The sequence below is a fragment of the Columba livia genome, chromosome 2, assembly GCF_036013475.1.
Source record: "Columba livia isolate bColLiv1 breed racing homer chromosome 2, bColLiv1.pat.W.v2, whole genome shotgun sequence".
NCBI lineage: Eukaryota > Metazoa > Chordata > Aves > Columbiformes > Columbidae > Columba > Columba livia.
The window spans coordinates 98,406,958-98,423,275 of record NC_088603.1 but is presented as its reverse complement, the minus strand read 5'-3'; the positions used below and the strand labels follow the sequence as shown (position 1 = coordinate 98,423,275).

Below are 16,318 nucleotides of genomic sequence, written 5' to 3'. Positions count from 1 at the left end.
TGGCAGTGGGGGCGGTCCGCGGTGGTTCCGCACTCCGGCTGTCTCCTCGTTGCTGTGGAGCAGCGGAAGTGACATAGGCGCCGGAACTTCCCGCCGTTACGGGCCCGGCGGGGCGGCACCGGGCCCGGACGTACCGTTGAAACAGGCGCCTGGAGGCTGCGGGTGAGGGCGGCGCTGAGGCACCGGCGTGTCTCCATGGGCAGGCGGGAGCAGCGGTGCTGTCCGGGGGCCGGGCTCTCTGTGGAACCTCTCCAGAAAGATGGGCGGGGAGGTTTCCTTTACCGGAAGGCTTAAGGCTGTGAGGGTGTCCTAATGATCAAAGACGTGGTTTCATCGAGAAGCGCGTTAAAGCCAAATAATGAATTCATCAAACGCATCTCTCCCGTCCCTGATTATTTGCTGGAAGGTGCCGTATAAACAAGAGCTGGATTTATTTGTTTTTTTTCCTCATCGTATGCAGTGAACCAGTTTTGCAGGTCGAGCACTGCAACTGAAGAAGTTAAGCCAGAAGAAGACAAACCGGAATCTGAAAAAAACAAACAAACCAACCAAATATTGTGGAGTGAGTGCATTTCTTGGTGGCTTTTCAGACTATATGCTAAAACGCAGGCCTAAGGTATTAGAGACTGTCCTCTTAGAAAGACAGAGCTTATCTAAATGTGGTGTGGCAAATGTGTGAGAGAAGCTGTTAATGTGGAGAATAATTTGGTCAGTCTGTGAAAAAGCTTCTTGTCTGGGGATTTAGTGCATTCAGCTTGTTCTTGAGCGTTTACAGGTGTGATAAAATGGTCCTTAATTATAGTCTCAAATCACTGTCAGATATTTCTTATAGCCTACTGTAAAGGCTCATTTATCTCTACGGGCTACAACTCTGTCAGAATGTGTTAAATTAGTCTAGCATATTGTTCTAACAGTCTGGTGCATTAAACTTTTGGGACAGTACGTCAAGAGAATACACAACATTAGCATATATTAGTCACTGCTTTTTTAGCTAAAGGTAATAAAAAATAATTGTGGATCTGTATTATCTTCCATTCGTTATTGAGATGGTATATGTCTGTATGTGAATCTTAATGATGTGCAGGTGTCTTTTTCCATTGTTTTTCTGATCCCTTTGATGAAACAATGAGCAGTGTTATGGTTATTCTAGGGTATAATTTTGTCTCTGTTCCTTTCTAGTCACTGTATGATTATCCCTTTTTCTTGACTTTCTAGCCTGGAGAAGCTTAGGAAACAAAGAAAACATAAAGTAATGGTAGAAGGGAAGGGAGACGCTCTTAAAGATTTGTACCACCCGGTACATTAAAATATATATTTAAGTATCGTTTGAACAGGTTTGTCCACTATTTCTTGTCACTTCAGTGGTATGCTGCTCTCCTAAATGTCACACATGTTTAAATAAAAGAAGACATTGAGAATTATGCTGTAGAAACAGATGTATTTGTAGTTCTTACAACTCACCAACTACAGAGTATCCTTAGCACAACTGAAGATGTGCTTTCAATTTATCTGTTTAGGTTTGTAAAGTTCCCTGTATGAGTTCTAGAACTCTTCAGTCTCACTATTGTGGTGCAAAGCATAGAAAGGTAACCTTTTTCCATGTTAAGTATATATGCAAATTAAGTCATGAATCCGTGATTCTTGTAAAGTTCAGTAATTGATTTCACGTGGCTTCAAGTGCTTAGTTAACTTAATGGTAGATCTTAAGAGTAATTTTCTTGAGAAATCCCAAGAAGGTGATGATGTGTGACTCTTACAACTTTGTACAGCATGTAACTTTAAACACAAAGGTAAACACTTGTTAATTGTGAGATTAATGTTGGAATTACACAGAAATTACAGATGGTGAAAGAATGCAAACTTCTGGGCTCCCTTTGGGATTTTACTGCCATGACTCTATATCCCAGTAACATACAGCAGCTGCATGGTCTCTGCCCAAACTAGATGCTCTTTCTGCCTACACATTCCCTTCTTATTTTTTGTTCTGGGGAACAGTTCCTGTCCCTTCTTGTTGTGCAGGGTTCTGCATTGGGGAAATGGCTCTTGAATTTTGAAATGGAGTTGGAGTTGTGACCAAGATAGGAAATGCTTTCAGATGCCTCTGTGCTATTTGCTGCCTAGTCTGGTTTGGTATTCTTTAGCCATTATATGTGACACATCCACCCACACAATATGCACGTGTTCCAGTGTTTCTGGTTGCTGTGATCCATGATTCCTACCCTGGCTGATGATGCTTAGATCTCAATACACTCCAGTCTCTCCAGCTGCTGACTCTGCAGGTGCACAGGCCCCAGTGACCTGTGGCCTCTGTAGAATCATGGAATGGTTTGGGTTGCAAGGGACCTGCATAAAAAATTTCTTCCTTATATCTAGTCTAAGTCTACCTCTTTTATTTTAAAACCATTACCCCTTGTCCTGTCACAAAAGGCCCTGCTAAAGTCTGTCCCTATCTTTTTTATAGGCCCCTTTTAAATACAGAAAGGCCACAATAAGGTCTCCCTGGAGCCTTCTCTTCTCCATGCTGAACAACCCCAGCTCTCTCAGCCTGTCCTCACAGCAGAGGTGTTCCAACCTCTGATCATTTTTGTGGCCTCCTCTGGCCCCTCTCCAACAGGCCAATATCTTTCCTGGGGTGAGGGCTCCAGAGCTGAATGCTGGACTCCAGGTGGGGTCTCACCAGAGCAGAGGGTCAGAATCACCTCCCTTGACCTGCTGGCCACACTCCTTGCTGCAGCCCAGGATACGGCTGGCTTTCTGGGCTGTGAGTGCACGTTGCCAAGTCACATCCAGCTTTTCATCCACCAGTACCCTGAAGATACCCACAAATTTCTTAGTATTCAAACGAAGGGTAAAAAGAAATGGACAAAAGCATCTTCAGGATGCAGCTCTGCAAAGGGATTGTTTACCCTTGTGACACAAGTGATGAATATTTTTCTTTTTTTTTCCAGGGCTGTGTAGACTTGCAAGTACCAAGCATCATTGCCTCATGTAGAGGGGTCTGTGACACCTTCTCTTCCTCTGTAGGGCCAGGTAGTTGCAACTGGGATTGTTTTATTTTATGGGATCCACCCCAAGGATCTACCTGCCTTTTTTACTTCTTTCTCTCTAGCTCATCCTACAAACACGACTTTGGATTCTGTCTCACTCATTCTCACTCACTTCAACCCTGATACTTTCAAAGGGCAATTCAAATTATGCTAGGAAAACGTAAGTCCAGGCTTCTGACCTTTTAGCACCTGACCAGCAGTGTCCACAAAGACACCAAGTAAGAAAATGTCATGGAAATAAAAGGAAAAATGTGCCTTGGAATTTCTGTCATCCTACCAGTTCCTTCTTCAACAGGCTTGCATAAGCCGAGACCTCCTGTTGTTTCTGTTTTTCTGCCTTGGCCAATTTCCTTGAATCAGCTTCTGGCTTTTCCTTACTCCCAAGAAATCCCTTTGCCTTATCTTGCTCCCAGGTAGCAGAACTGGAACAGAATGAGTCTTCTGTCTGCTCTTGTTTTTCTGGAGTTTCTTCTTCAAGAAATAACGTTCATAAGGTAGACATTGGTAACCTGCAGAGCAGCATCACTTTGCTTGCCACCTGTCAGCACTATACAGCTACACCGTGACCCTTGGTGCTTAGGCAAGAGTTTTGAGGCTGCACCAGACCCCTTTGAACCAATTTCACGTTTTCTTAAAAAGCTGTTGCTAAAAATCCAGACTAGAACATGCTCTGGTGAATAAGCCAGTTTCTTGGTCTGTGCTGTATCTGCTTTCACGCCATCAGAAGCATCTATTTCCCCCTGAGATGAGTCATTCCAGTCCAGAGCCACTTGGGTGATTTTCCACAGCAGCAGGGCACCTTTAGAAAGTGCTGGAGCCAGTTGTTCTACACAAAAGACGGTGAAGTATAGTAGGTTTGGCTGGAAAGGGAGACATCCATCACAGGAGACAACTTGGAAAGTTTCTCGGGCTCCAGCTTTTTTAGTTTGGTACCTTGGACCTATTAATGGTTCTCAAAATGCTTCCCAGAATTATTGCATTTCATTTGGGTGGATGTGTGATCCAAAGGAACAGATTCCTCAGTGGGAAAGGAATGGGCAAGATCTTTTGAATGGGGCCTTTTACTGGAGAAACTCTTTTGAGCCCAAAACTTCAGAGCTCTTCTTTTATTTTATTTTTCTTTTTTTCTGAAGCGAACACACATACTGACCATCTCAGCCTTCTGGGGAGGAGAAGTTCAAGCAGTAACTGTTGGAAGTCTTTCTCCCTGATCTCCTTAAAGATAAGTTAATTTTCAAAGTTAATTTTCATGGTTCACCCAAGTCTGTTGGGTGAGGTGGTCTCTGACGGTACTCATTATTCCTGCTCTCCTACCTCACCCAGCAACAATAATCCACTGCCCTTTGGGTGATGATGCTCAAAGTGCTTTGGGAGCGCTCCTTGTTCCCGTGTGCTTATGCTGTGGGGACCATTGGTCTCTCCCCAGGTATTTTCACACCAGGAGAGCATTTAGAAAATGTTGCTGAACTGTCAGTAGGGGTCTCTTTTTGATTATCGCTCGACAGCTTCTCTGCACAAGAGATGTTTAGTCCATAAATGCACAGTTGACACTTGGCTACCATCACCCTACCACCAGAAACTCTGGCCAAGACAATTGGGAATAACATTGTAACACTGACTTTTTTAGGCAGGATGTCTTTATGGTTGCAAACCCTCTCTGCATAATCTCTTGGAACATTGCTTGATATCAGTGAGAGCATCAGTTTATGTACAGGCGCTCCCGTCAATGACGGCTAACCCCCCTGTGCCTGTATGTACTTACAAATTTGAAACATAAAGGGCACCTGAGGACTGTCTGCACACAATGAGCTGGGGCTAGGAGAGGAGTTAAATCAGAATTGCTACAGTTTGAGAAAAGCCTTTGGGTAAAAGCTAGAAGCTCTTGCCTCTAGGTACCTTTGTAAACATAGCAACAAGAGTAACAGTTACAGGTAAGTAACAGTGCTGCTTGAGTATTTTAATTGCTTTGGAAAGCACTGGTGTAATATTGTCTTAGAGCAATCTAAGCTTGTTAACTTCTCTTCCAAGTTGCTTCTTCAAAGTTATTGCAGGGGCTGGTGTGTGGCAGGAATCAGTAATGACTTTGTTTTGGTTCAGTTTTTCCACTGCATCCCTCTCCATCTGTAAGTGGTGGGATGGAAGGGAAGGTGTTGAGAATGTTCCCAATTCAAAGCCATTTCAAATAAGTGCTTCAGCACAAAAGGGAAGACTGTTGCTGTTGAATGAGCCCACTAAGTAGAGGGAGCTGCATATCCAGAGCAGTTTGGGGTAGTTTATTTTTGTAGGGAACTCATGGAGGAAGATGCCATATTAGACACAGATGTGAAGAAGTTGTATTTGAAGACATCCCAAGGATACCCTGAAAGAAGGAGACAGCTAGAAAATGAAAAGGCAAGGAAAAAAGGCTATCACTGTTAAGCAAAAGGGACTTCTGGACTGTAGAAAACAAAAATACAGAAATAAACCCACCACCTCCTTAAAGAAAGCTGTACAAAAGTGAAGTAGACTATAAAAGTTGATCTAATATTTTTACTTAATTTTAAATTCTGTATTAAAAATTAATACATTAAACTCTTATAAAAGTAAGGCACATGCAAAACATGTTGTGCAACTTCTGACTTTCGACTCTCTTATAAACTAATAAGCATTATTTTTATTTGGCATTTCTAAAGAGTCATTTTTTTCTCCATGCAGGATATGTGGTAGAAGGTTAAGTTTGACATTGCACCAGTTAAATCTAGATTCTGTGCTTTCTGTACTACAGTAAGCAGAGATGGTCTTATCGTACAGTCATACAAAATAAAAACCAACTCAAGTACAGATTCTGAAGGTGATGACCAACATACAAAATGTAAGAATGTGACATTATATCCATTATAATACATCTTATTCAGTACAGCATGATTTGGCAGCTCCAGTCTGTGTAATGCCAGTGTGCAGTTCCTGGGTATCAGTGTCATACGATGCTGAAGACCATGGAAAGATACTGCTCATAGGACACTTGAATCCAGCCATCTTGATCAGTATCGTATCGTCGGAACACATCAGTCAGCCTCTGAAAAGGGGAAAAAAACCCCATACATTTTTGTACATTGGTAAAGTTCAGACGGCCATGTCTTCCCCATGCCACTTAGGTTTCACTTTCTGCTCATCCCCTCTGTAAATACTTTTCAATCTCGTGCATTAGAGCACAAGCTCTTTGCCATGTCTCATGCTTCAGCTGTGCAGCAGATCAGATTTTAAAACCAGGTTATGATATGATACTCAAGGCTAGCTATGCCCTTCACTGTAGACCAGGCAGGTTTTTTTATAACTGGCTTTAAAGGAGGAAGAAACAATGGACAGTTCTCATGAGACATTTGAGGGTCCTCTTGAGACAGAATTCCATGAGTACCTTGTCTATGTGTCATCTCCTAGCCAAATATGCTTTGTGTATCAGCAGTATCTGCCTTGTCTCTGTAAAACCTCAGAAGTGCTCTGCAGTACAGACCATGGACCAAAATCACCACCACCATGGTGTCACCAACACCAGCTGTATGATATTCCATTTCAAAGCCCTCTTTACCAGAGGTTAAGTTTATAACCGAGTGTAACTGTCTTCTATAACAAATTAATATAAAGGCAGCTGATGTTTCAGCAGACTTATGGCTACACAACAGCTGTATGCAGATAACAGAGATAGGACTTCCACAGGGCACTCCTTTCTTGTTGCATATCAGAAGACATCTTAAGATACTGTTGCAATGCTGGCCAATATCAGAAGAGCAGCCTTCTTCCTGTCCCAAAACTGAGCTTGTCCACTGCTACAGCTTCCCAGCTTTTCCCCAAAGTCTCTCTTACATTTCAGAAAAGTCAGAGATGCTTAGAGAAACCTTAAGCACTGAGGTGAGGAATCACACAGTGATGGATTTCTAAACAAAGTAATACAGCTGTAAAACTACAGTTCTCTCTCTCTGTCCACACTTGCATTTCTGTTGCAGAAAGGGCTGGCGAGGTTGTGCTTGCTTTTTTTTTTTTTAAAAAAAAATGTATTTTACTACCATTGCCACTGCAGGATCACCAGTGACAAAAGGCTAAATAATTCGGTCACTAGGTCAAATTCCTTTTAGTTAGAGCCTTAAACAGAGAGACAAAAAACTGTCACTTCAGATACAAGAATAATGAGCACCAGAGGACATGATACACTCCAGTTTTAACACACCCAAGGTCCAAAGGAAGTGTATGTATTAAACTAATGGAAATGATGTTGAGTGTTTTCCTTTTAAAACACTAAGGCTATTTTACATTTTTTCCCCATAAAAGTATTTAACAAGTCAAAAAAAATGTATCAAATTTACTTGTGATCCAAATGGATAACAAGTTAAGACCAATAAATGAAGATGTTTTTATCACCTCTCATGTACTTCCTCCAAATGATTTATTTATAAGCAAGTTCTAGATCCAATATCATAGTTAAATCGAGAACCATAAAACTTAAAGAAGATTTGTTTGCAATTGACATTGACATACATCTCCTTTCTTACCTGTAAAACAACACAGCACTGAATAAAGTCATCAAAAGCAACTTGTCCTCTTCCTTGTCTGTCAAATTTCCGAATAAGGATATCATAGAATTGATCAGACAGTCGGTAACCTTGGGAAAGAGAAATACTTTAAAAGGTTTCAATTACTGCAGTCATTCCATAAAAAGAATGAGGCTGTGTAGCAGGCGTGTATAACAAAACAGTAAGGAGTTACAAGAGAATTTGTTTTTTTTGGGACAAATATCTCCACTGCACAACAAAGGTGTTAAACTAAAATGCATGCATTAAAAACCATGCTTAATAATAATTACAGACAGAGTTGCAGTAAATATAACCACTGATTAAAGTGACTGGTTGGTTGAGGGAATGGTTTAAGGCTGCAGCTGAAGTTTTTATAAGGGAAGTCAATTGAATAGAAGTTTTTTTGCTGTCAGAATGTTACTATAGCATAGACAGCTGGCTTCGTTTTAAAAAGCAGCAAGCTCTAGCAAGTGCTTTTGTAACGTTAGACATTTACCTGAAGTATTGGTTAACACTCTCAGAGCAGCTAACAGAGGAGAAAGAAAACATTCCACACACATGTACCAACACACCCAGTTTCTTTTTTTTATTCCTAAAAGGAAATAGCTTACAAAGAAGGGCTTGTGGCATGGACATCTTTAGAAGGTGCCTTATACCCAGTGCCTCAGTTTTAGTCACATTTGTCAGAGCAGCACAGCCCTAACAAGGAGCAGCTCACTTGATGACATAACCCAGTCATAAAAACTGTAATTACAAATGAATTACCAAAACCTGTTAGTGCTTGCTTTAGTTCATTTTTGTCAATCATTCCAGAATTGTCTCTGTCATACGTTCGAAAAACATTCTGCCAGTCTGTGATGTACTTCCAGACTCCTGTGAATTCGTTGAAGTTCACACCACCTTTGTTTTCTCTGTCAAACATGCCTGAAAAAAAAAATAAACACAGATCAAACCTTAATCATACTACTTTTCAGTAAGATCTGTTAGCATTTCAAGAAGGTGGCAAGAGTGCTTTGTGGAAGGTACTGAAGACAGAAAAGAAACTGCTAAAATGCCAATGATATTTTTGAAAGTTCTGCCAAAAAAAAGCAAGTAGTCATCCACTGAAGAAGGAAAATATAAAGCAAGATACAAGAGGACCGGAATGAATCACAGAATGTTCTATTTTTTCCTGAGTTTTCATTTCCAGTTTGAAAATATTTAGGGCTTGATTGATCATCCAGTGACAAAAAGGGTGAGAGGGAGGGGTTTTTCTTTTCTAAGGAGACATGACAAAATGAACCAGTCTATTCACTGCCAAAAATGCTGGGATATTCATCTGCATTTGACTTACTAACACTCTCACCTTTATACGAAAAGCACATCGCACGGCAATAGAGCTCAGCCTGCTGCTCAATATTTATTAAAACAAAAAATGTTAGTCCTTGGATTTATATACTGTACAACAGAAAAGATTTTTTTATGCTTCAATTTTTCTCTTACCACCTTCATCTTCTACATTACTGGAAATAATTTTAGGACACTAAAGAATACAGATATTGTAAAGCTTCTGTTTGGTCTTTTTGGTACAGAACATAGGCTTAAAATGCAAGATGGGAAAATCTAGGTAAGAAGACAAGCTATGTAATATCTTTTTAGAATATTTAAGCTGACAGTTTCCCCATGCGTAAATGACATTTGCTGTCTATTCAGTTGTATGGTAACATTTTTTCAGGCTCCTTCAACAAGTGCATGCATGTGCATGTGAAGGGCAGTCCTGTATTATTCAAAAGGGAAAATATTGGAGTTTAAGTTACTACTGCTGTGCTGTCTGGAGGAAAAAAAAGAAGAAGAAGAAGAGTAAAGACATTGAAACATACCTTCTAACAATGAAAGATGTGCTTGTTAACACTACAGCCAAATTAGTGCAAAAGACCTTTAAATGGGCATTCATCATTGCAGCAGAAATACATATTGTGTAAGTATTGTAATATTTGTGCATGCTTATTTCTCTAAAACAGTGCAGCAATTGATTTACAGCATTCTCAATCATCTGAACAAATCACAAAACGGTATCTTGACTAGTTCACATCACACAGCTATACTTACCAAGAATGGACCTGACTGTTGCTGGATTAAATGGAGTCCATGTGCCTGAAACAGAGAGAATTACTTAGTTCCTCAATACTAAGTTATGTTTAAAAAAATGCAACCAACCAAAAAACCAACCAAAAAAATCAGCTAAGAACTTAAACAGTGAATTCAGAGCTAGAGGACACAGAGCTAGCATATTATAAAATAAGGCTGCTTTGAAGTAATTGACCATTCAGAGAGGACTTCAGACCAACCCTTTACAGATACTACACAGAAACCAAGATTTTTCAGGCTGCACCAAAAAAAAAACCCAACAAAAAACAAACAAACAAAAAATCACAAAAAATTCCAAACTAAGAAGAACTAAGAAGGACTTTTTTTTCATTCCAGGTAGTCAAGAGATACTGGATAAAACTCAAGATCAAAACTCAAGTCTCACTTTCTTCTATTGATGGGAGCAGGAGAATTTTAGAAGAGTTTTAAGTTATAACTCAAACAACATCTCATAACTATTCCTCAATAAAAAAGCATCTGCTTATTTCCTGTTTTACAGGTCAGTTACTCCAGGGTGTTTAGTTTCTGACAAGTGAAAAGGCTCCTAACATGGTGTAACCACACGGTGTAATTTAGCATTGAGTTTAGTTTAAATCCCACCTCCACTGCTAAATCAACAAAGTGTTAGTTTATATTAGTATTTTCAGACCAAGAACTGTTGCTGCTTAAAAGGGCCTAAGCAGTAATCACCTGAAAAGGACCTTTGTACTCTTCTGAATATTTAGAAGCTAGTCACTTGGGAATAGTTTTCACTTGGTTGGGCACATTCCAGAGTGCTAGGAAGCATTAAGCTTTAAATTAAGAGAACTACTGTGCCTCATCTAGAATTCCACCACCAATTCTCTAAAGCCTTTGAAAGAACCAGGAAGACCAAGGCAGCCTTAAATTAACTGTGGTTGCGCGCAGGGACCAGAAAGGAATGAGTGAGAGTAAGGGTACCGCAGAGGCATTTGCAACGATGCAGTTGGCTGCCCAGAAATACCTACTGGAGAGGCTGTTTGGGTACTGAGCAGGTTTTGTGAAGGTGTGGCTGCTTTGCCAGATCTAGCTGCAATGGTGTGAGCAGCGGTTATACCAGTGCTGGATTTCTCCCATAGGAGAGAAACTGTATCAGTGTAAGTATACAGATGCGGTAATGGGGAAAAACCCCATACTGTAGGCAGGCCCTATGGCTATTTGCACATAAAGAGAAGAATAAAAATGGCTTTGAAAATGCTTAAGTGGTTATTTTAGACAGAACATCAGTACTTTAGAGCTATACGTCTCCTGATATAAATAAAAAATAATGGAATTATTAATAGGGTGTCAGCATTTAACGCTGAACAGAATAGAGGAAAAACTGAAAATACAGTTTGGAAGTTAACTTATTTCAAAAAAAATTTCAAGAGGCTCATATAGACAGCACAGAGTGAAATCAGAGCAACTCCAGTGCTGAAGAACTGTACTGATTTCAGCCTGTTGCAATAAACAGTGAAAGACTGTTCCCTCCTCTTCCCCTAACTCTACTATTAACTTTACATGGCAGCACATTAAAAAACAAGCAAACAAACCAACCAACTCCACCCCCCCCCCAAAAAAAATACAACCCACAAACAAAACGAAACAAGCAAACAAAAAAAACAAGAAGGAAACAGGATTTTGTGTAGAGACAACTATGTGAAGTGACAATCAGTCCCTTCCAGGTAAGTATACTGTTATTTGCATAAACTTGACGTTTTGAAAAGCTGAATGTCAAAACCATGTTGAACTTCAAATTTTTGAGGAGCACTAAGCTGACTTTTAAAAATGTTTTAGAAGTGAACAGAGAACTTTTATTAGCCCATGTTAGATTGCAGGACAGCTACACACAACCATTCACTAGAGGATATATTTTGAAGAGAACATAGTGAATTGTTAGTGACTTTGGTGTACAAGATCTCGAATCTCTTGGAATGAAGGAAGCTTACAGTTCTGCAAATGTTTTGCCTAATAGTGAAATCACTTGGTGGGGATTCTTCATACCTGCAAAACACTGAAAGTGCTAATCTCCACTGTAAATAAGGAAAGAAAAGAGTTCAGATAGTCATCGCTGCCTATTACCCTTACATTCAATCAGATGAAAAGGGATTTAAAATATATGAAGCTTAAAATGGCAGGTGAGGCCTAGTTCCCACAGTTATAAATAGTACTGTAATCTTAAATTATAACAGTGACTTAATAAATTTCCTTTAGCTTTTGCTGAAGCTTTTATTCAAAATAGTATTTTAGTTATGGATCAGATCTGGCAGCTACAATATATTGCTTTTAATTTATCAGATATATTATTAAACAAATATTCTAGTAAATCCAGTTTCGTTATAAGACCACAATTTTACTAAATAGAGCCATCCAAATTTATTTCAAGTCAGGTGATTACTGGACAAAAAGGAGCCTTTCAGTCTGTGTGCACTGCAGTTTAATCCCTTCTCAGTCACAAAGCACAGGAAGGGTGAAGGAAATAAACCTTGGGAGAAGGGGAACTTGATACAGACTCAAAGGTGCACAAACAGCTTCAATATGTACTTTTCCAGTTTTCTAAGTGGAAAAAAAACCATGAAGTACAACCATACTCACCCTAAGTCACCAGGGGAAAGTAAAAATAGGCTACTGGAAACATTTTTCATTTTTTATTTTGTTTCCATGAGTTATTTGACCACACCTTATTTACTCTTCAAGCATCATGACAGAGAACTGACAGACTACTAGGAAGTTTTAATACTAGATGTAGAGTGCATCTTTCTACTTTGTTAGGAAAAAAAAACACACATGCCTCATTTGGGGAAAAAAAATAAATTACCATCTTCAGTTCCTGCACTGTAATGTACGAAAAGATTTTATGTGCAGTGAAAATTCTGGTTGTAAACATCTGATCTTTGTCCAGGTTATACACTGATCCTAGTTAAAAAAACAAAGGTTCAGTAGTGATGAGTGAGGAACATACAAATCACTGTTTATGTTCTCTAGGAAGAAGAATGGGAAAAAAAAATAAATAAGGGGATGTGCATGCCTTCATTCCCCAGAATAAAAATCAGTAATGTTTACAACAAGTATTCAGTTTATAATATGTTATTACTGACATGCACCAAACCCACAAAACTTCCCTTGAAATAAAAAAAATACCACCAGAAACAATGGGCTTAATAATAATAATAATAATAATAATAATAATAATAATAATAATAATCAGTCAGGAGGATTGTCCATGTTTCCCCGCTTCAGCCTTTTGCTGTAGATTAAATAGTATTAATCAGTGGTAGGAACATCTCCTCCACCCCCACCAAGTAAAGAATTATAGCATCAAGTACCAAGTCTCACATGAAATTTAACATCAAGCTTACAATAAACCACCTCACTGCTCATGTACTGCCTTACCATTGGATAATGCCTGCTGAAGTTCATTATCAGATATTATTCCACTCCTATCTTTATCGACCCTAGGAAAAAAAAAAAAGCAGTAAGCTTTAAATGGCTGAAATTAACAGGTTTCACCTCCAGAAGACTCCAACATTCTGGTTCTCACTCACCAGATAAGATTAATCTTTTCAGGAAAAGTCAATAATTGCATTTTACTTGGTAAACCTTTCCTGGTTACTGCAAATCAAATGCTTCATGCACACTGAGAAGACATTCTGGGACATGATAAAAGCTATGAAGAAAACTGCAAGATTTACTTAAAGAGTGAAGAGACACAAAAGCACACGCTGGCAATAAAGCAGTGTGGGCATATTCCATACAATAAAGGTTTTTTAGAATTTGTTTTAAAAGAACTGTAGAGCACACCCTGAGGGTTAAATCCACAAAAAGCCCACTGTTACTGAACTAAGCTGTTTCCCAACAGCTGGGAGTCCCAAGGTTGGCACCCAGTTGATCTCCAGAAGATGCTGGCAATGGGGAAAACACCACTAATGTAACCAGTGCCAAGTACTAGAAGAATCAACCGCAGGGCCTTAACCCTTTTCAAAGGGGTTCAAAATATGAAAAAGTGCAGGCAGGTGCACACTTCCATCGAGCCTTCACAGCTTATTATCTTAGAAAATACAAATTAATAAATGAAGTAATTTCTGCCCAAATAAAGCAGGATCGTGCCTTCTTTAGGAGGATATCTGAAAGTGGTGGAGGCTTCCCTCCTTTTTATACAAAGCCCTTCCCATTCACACTGACAGTTTTATTTTCCCTCAGTTACTAACATTGTAGAGTCCTTCTCAGTTGATTCCCCTGCAGAAGCTGTTTTTTTTTAAAGTTAGTTCTTGTTGTCTTTTTCTAAGCCTTTTCAGCTCATTCTAATAGATTCCTTTCCCATCTCAAAAATTATATAAACCACATGCAACATTCAAATTGCAAGCATAAATTGCATAATTATAATAACAAAAAGATACTCCTGCTTTATATTCGCTATTTCATTCCTAGGTATTCCAAACATTTTTTACCTTTTATGAGCTGCTACTAAGTGATAAGCTGATATATTCATGAAAACATGTTATGACCTACTTATCTTGCTCCCAAGCATCATCAGTCAGCTTAAAGCACGTTAATTTTTTATACAAAACGATGCAAAGTTAAAATGGGTCTTTCACATAGACATCAGGTATCTACTCTGGATTTGACCGGATCATGATATGGTGATCATGATGTGGCCATGACAGGATGAGAAGACTCAGTCCTTCAGGACTGTGAGGTGCTCGTGGAAGTCTCTATAGGCCTCAGTTAGTGCAGGAGCTGTTTAGTGTAAGCAAACATCATCTGACCATCCACTCTATTTTCTCCCAGTTGCTCCTGAACATACTGAATAAAGATCCCGGAGCAGCTCCATCTGTCAGTGTGATAGATGACTAAACACTCCTGGTTTTAGTCACTTGTTTACCAATCAAAGGACCCTCCCTTTCATTCTGTGCCTACGTTTCTTCAAAGGCCTTTAATACTTATGTATGTTGAGAGCCTCTCTGGACACTACACAGATCATATCAATGGCACCAGTTCTAGCGATATCCATACCCAAGCCTTAACCAACATACTCCAAGCCTTACGCAGTAGTTTGCCAGACAGAAATACTTTCAACAAAAGCCATGCAACTCTCCTGACTAGTTACATTATTTAAAATGGTTTCTTCTGGTTTGCCTGGTGCAGAAGTCAGACTGTTGATCTGGTTTTGGACCCTTTAAAAAAAAGAAACAGCATCATGCATTCCCTCTCCAAGTTCTCATATAATTTTAGAGAACGCTGGGTAGGTAAGTGTCGCATTCCTGAGTCACTCCTGAGTTACTAAGTAAATACTAGCCAGTTTTAGCAATTTATTACTGTTTGTCTGCTCCTTCCTTAACCTCTTCTTGCAATCACTTGAGTCAAGATAGATCCTCTGAAACATCCCACGTAAAAATGGATCCAGTGTAGACACCTCCCCAGGTTCCTTGACATGACACAAATGTTAAGAACTCCTTTAGCTTCACTACTGTTATGGTCTTGACAGTACGTTTTTTTATTTTTTTTAACATGGGCCTGCTATCTCCCTTGCAGATTCTTGCACCAGACGTATTTAAGAGATTTTTTTCTTGTTAGATTTTAAGTTTTCCATTAAGCATTTTTCAGATTCCTTTTCACAAGCCTCCCTGTACTGCTACATTGACCCTCCAGACTTCATAAGCCATTCTGGATTCTCAGGTCAAAAATGACTTCAGCGTTTTCAAGGTTACCTTCTCACTTCCCTCCCCTTGCTCTAAAATGCAGCCATACTCACTCCTCCTCAAACCTTAAAGCTCCCCCTCAGATCCCTCCCACAGGGACAGAACCGCGACGTTCACCCGCCCCGCAAGGCCCGAGGCAGCCAAGCAGCAAACCCTGCGCTGGGTTCCCGGGCCGGTGACAGGCTCCCAGTACCCGCTCACCGTTTCCGGGCACCTCCCAACAGCTGTTCCTTCCCGGTGCCCCCTCCGGCAGCGGCAGCCACGGGACGGCCCGGTCCATCAACCCAATCCGGGAATGACCGAGGACCATGACGGTCGCCTCAGCGCGGCGGGCACAAGGATCCCCGGCCCAGCAGGGCTCGGCGACCGGGGTTCCCCTCAGGCCTGCAGCCGTTAGGGCGACACAAGACGCGGATCGCCTCGCCAGGACCCCCGGGCTGTGTGTGTGTGTGTGTGGGGAGGAGCGGCAGCCTCACCTCTGGAAGACGTTCCACAGGAAGGAGGGGTCGGGCAGCGGGGCGCCGCCGCCGCCGTTGGGTCTGTAGTGATACCCCGCCGCCATGGCCCCTCCGCGGAGCCGCCGGGCTGCCCGAGCTTCCCTCTCCGCGCTTCCGGCACGGGTCGCCTGACGCTGCGCAGCTGGTGACGCCGAAGAGCCGGGCAGGCGCACGGGCCCCGCCCCGGGGAATCCCGAGGGGAGGTGCTGCAACGCCCGCCCGTTGCCGCGGCGACGGCCGCGGGGCGGGGCGGGGCGGCTGGCGCCGGGCCCGGCGGGGGCGAGGCGCGTCATTCCCCGCGGTGAGTGCCCACCCCCGTTGTTCCCGGGCACCGAGCTGTCAGCGGCTACCGAGCGGAGTTCTGCGGCTCCGGCCTCGGCGAGTTCCGCGGGGCCGGGCGCAGGGAG

At 41.2% G+C, this 16,318-nt stretch overlaps 1 protein-coding gene and 1 long non-coding RNA gene across 4 annotated transcripts; one reads left to right on the top strand and one right to left on the bottom strand.

Annotated features, from left to right (window-relative positions):
- Nucleotides 1-16: 16 nt before the first annotated feature.
- Nucleotides 17-11,345, top strand: LOC110363214 (uncharacterized). Of its 2 annotated transcripts, XR_002421142.2 has the most exons (4): nt 17-562; nt 2,949-3,030; nt 4,181-9,548; nt 10,055-11,345. It is a non-coding gene; the product is annotated as an uncharacterized LOC110363214 (long non-coding RNA). The 2 variants fall into 2 exon arrangements; XR_010470386.1 differs by lacking the exon at nt 2,949-3,030.
- Nucleotides 5,563-16,219, bottom strand: PDCD6 (programmed cell death 6). 2 transcript variants are annotated; one of them, XM_065052942.1, is made up of 6 exons: nt 15,891-16,219; nt 13,109-13,170; nt 9,680-9,724; nt 8,357-8,515; nt 7,571-7,680; nt 5,563-6,102 (listed from the first exon to the last, which is right to left on the bottom strand). In XM_065052942.1, exons 1-6 carry the CDS (start codon nt 16,202-16,204, stop codon nt 6,004-6,006), a joined length of 789 nt encoding a protein of 262 aa, XP_064909014.1. In that variant the 5' UTR covers nt 16,205-16,219; the 3' UTR covers nt 5,563-6,003. The 2 variants fall into 2 exon arrangements, with proteins under 2 accessions (XP_064909014.1, XP_064909015.1); XM_065052943.1 differs by having other exon boundaries at nt 8,363-8,515; nt 15,891-16,142.
- Between the last annotated feature and the right edge of the window lie 99 nt (nt 16,220-16,318).

Excerpts from the sequence above, each read along its gene's own strand:
- PDCD6 (XM_065052942.1), bottom strand. The coding sequence starts at position 16,204 with ATGACGCGCCTCGCCCCCGCCGGGCCCGGCGCCAGCCGCCCCGCCCCG. Across the intron at positions 13,171-15,890 it reads CTGTGGAACGTCTTCCAGAG|GGTCGATAAAGATAGGAGTG; the intron begins GTGAGGCTGCCG and ends TTTTTTTCCTAG. Across the intron at positions 9,725-13,108 it reads TCAGCAGGCATTATCCAATG|GCACATGGACTCCATTTAAT; the intron begins GTAAGGCAGTAC and ends TCTCTGTTTCAG.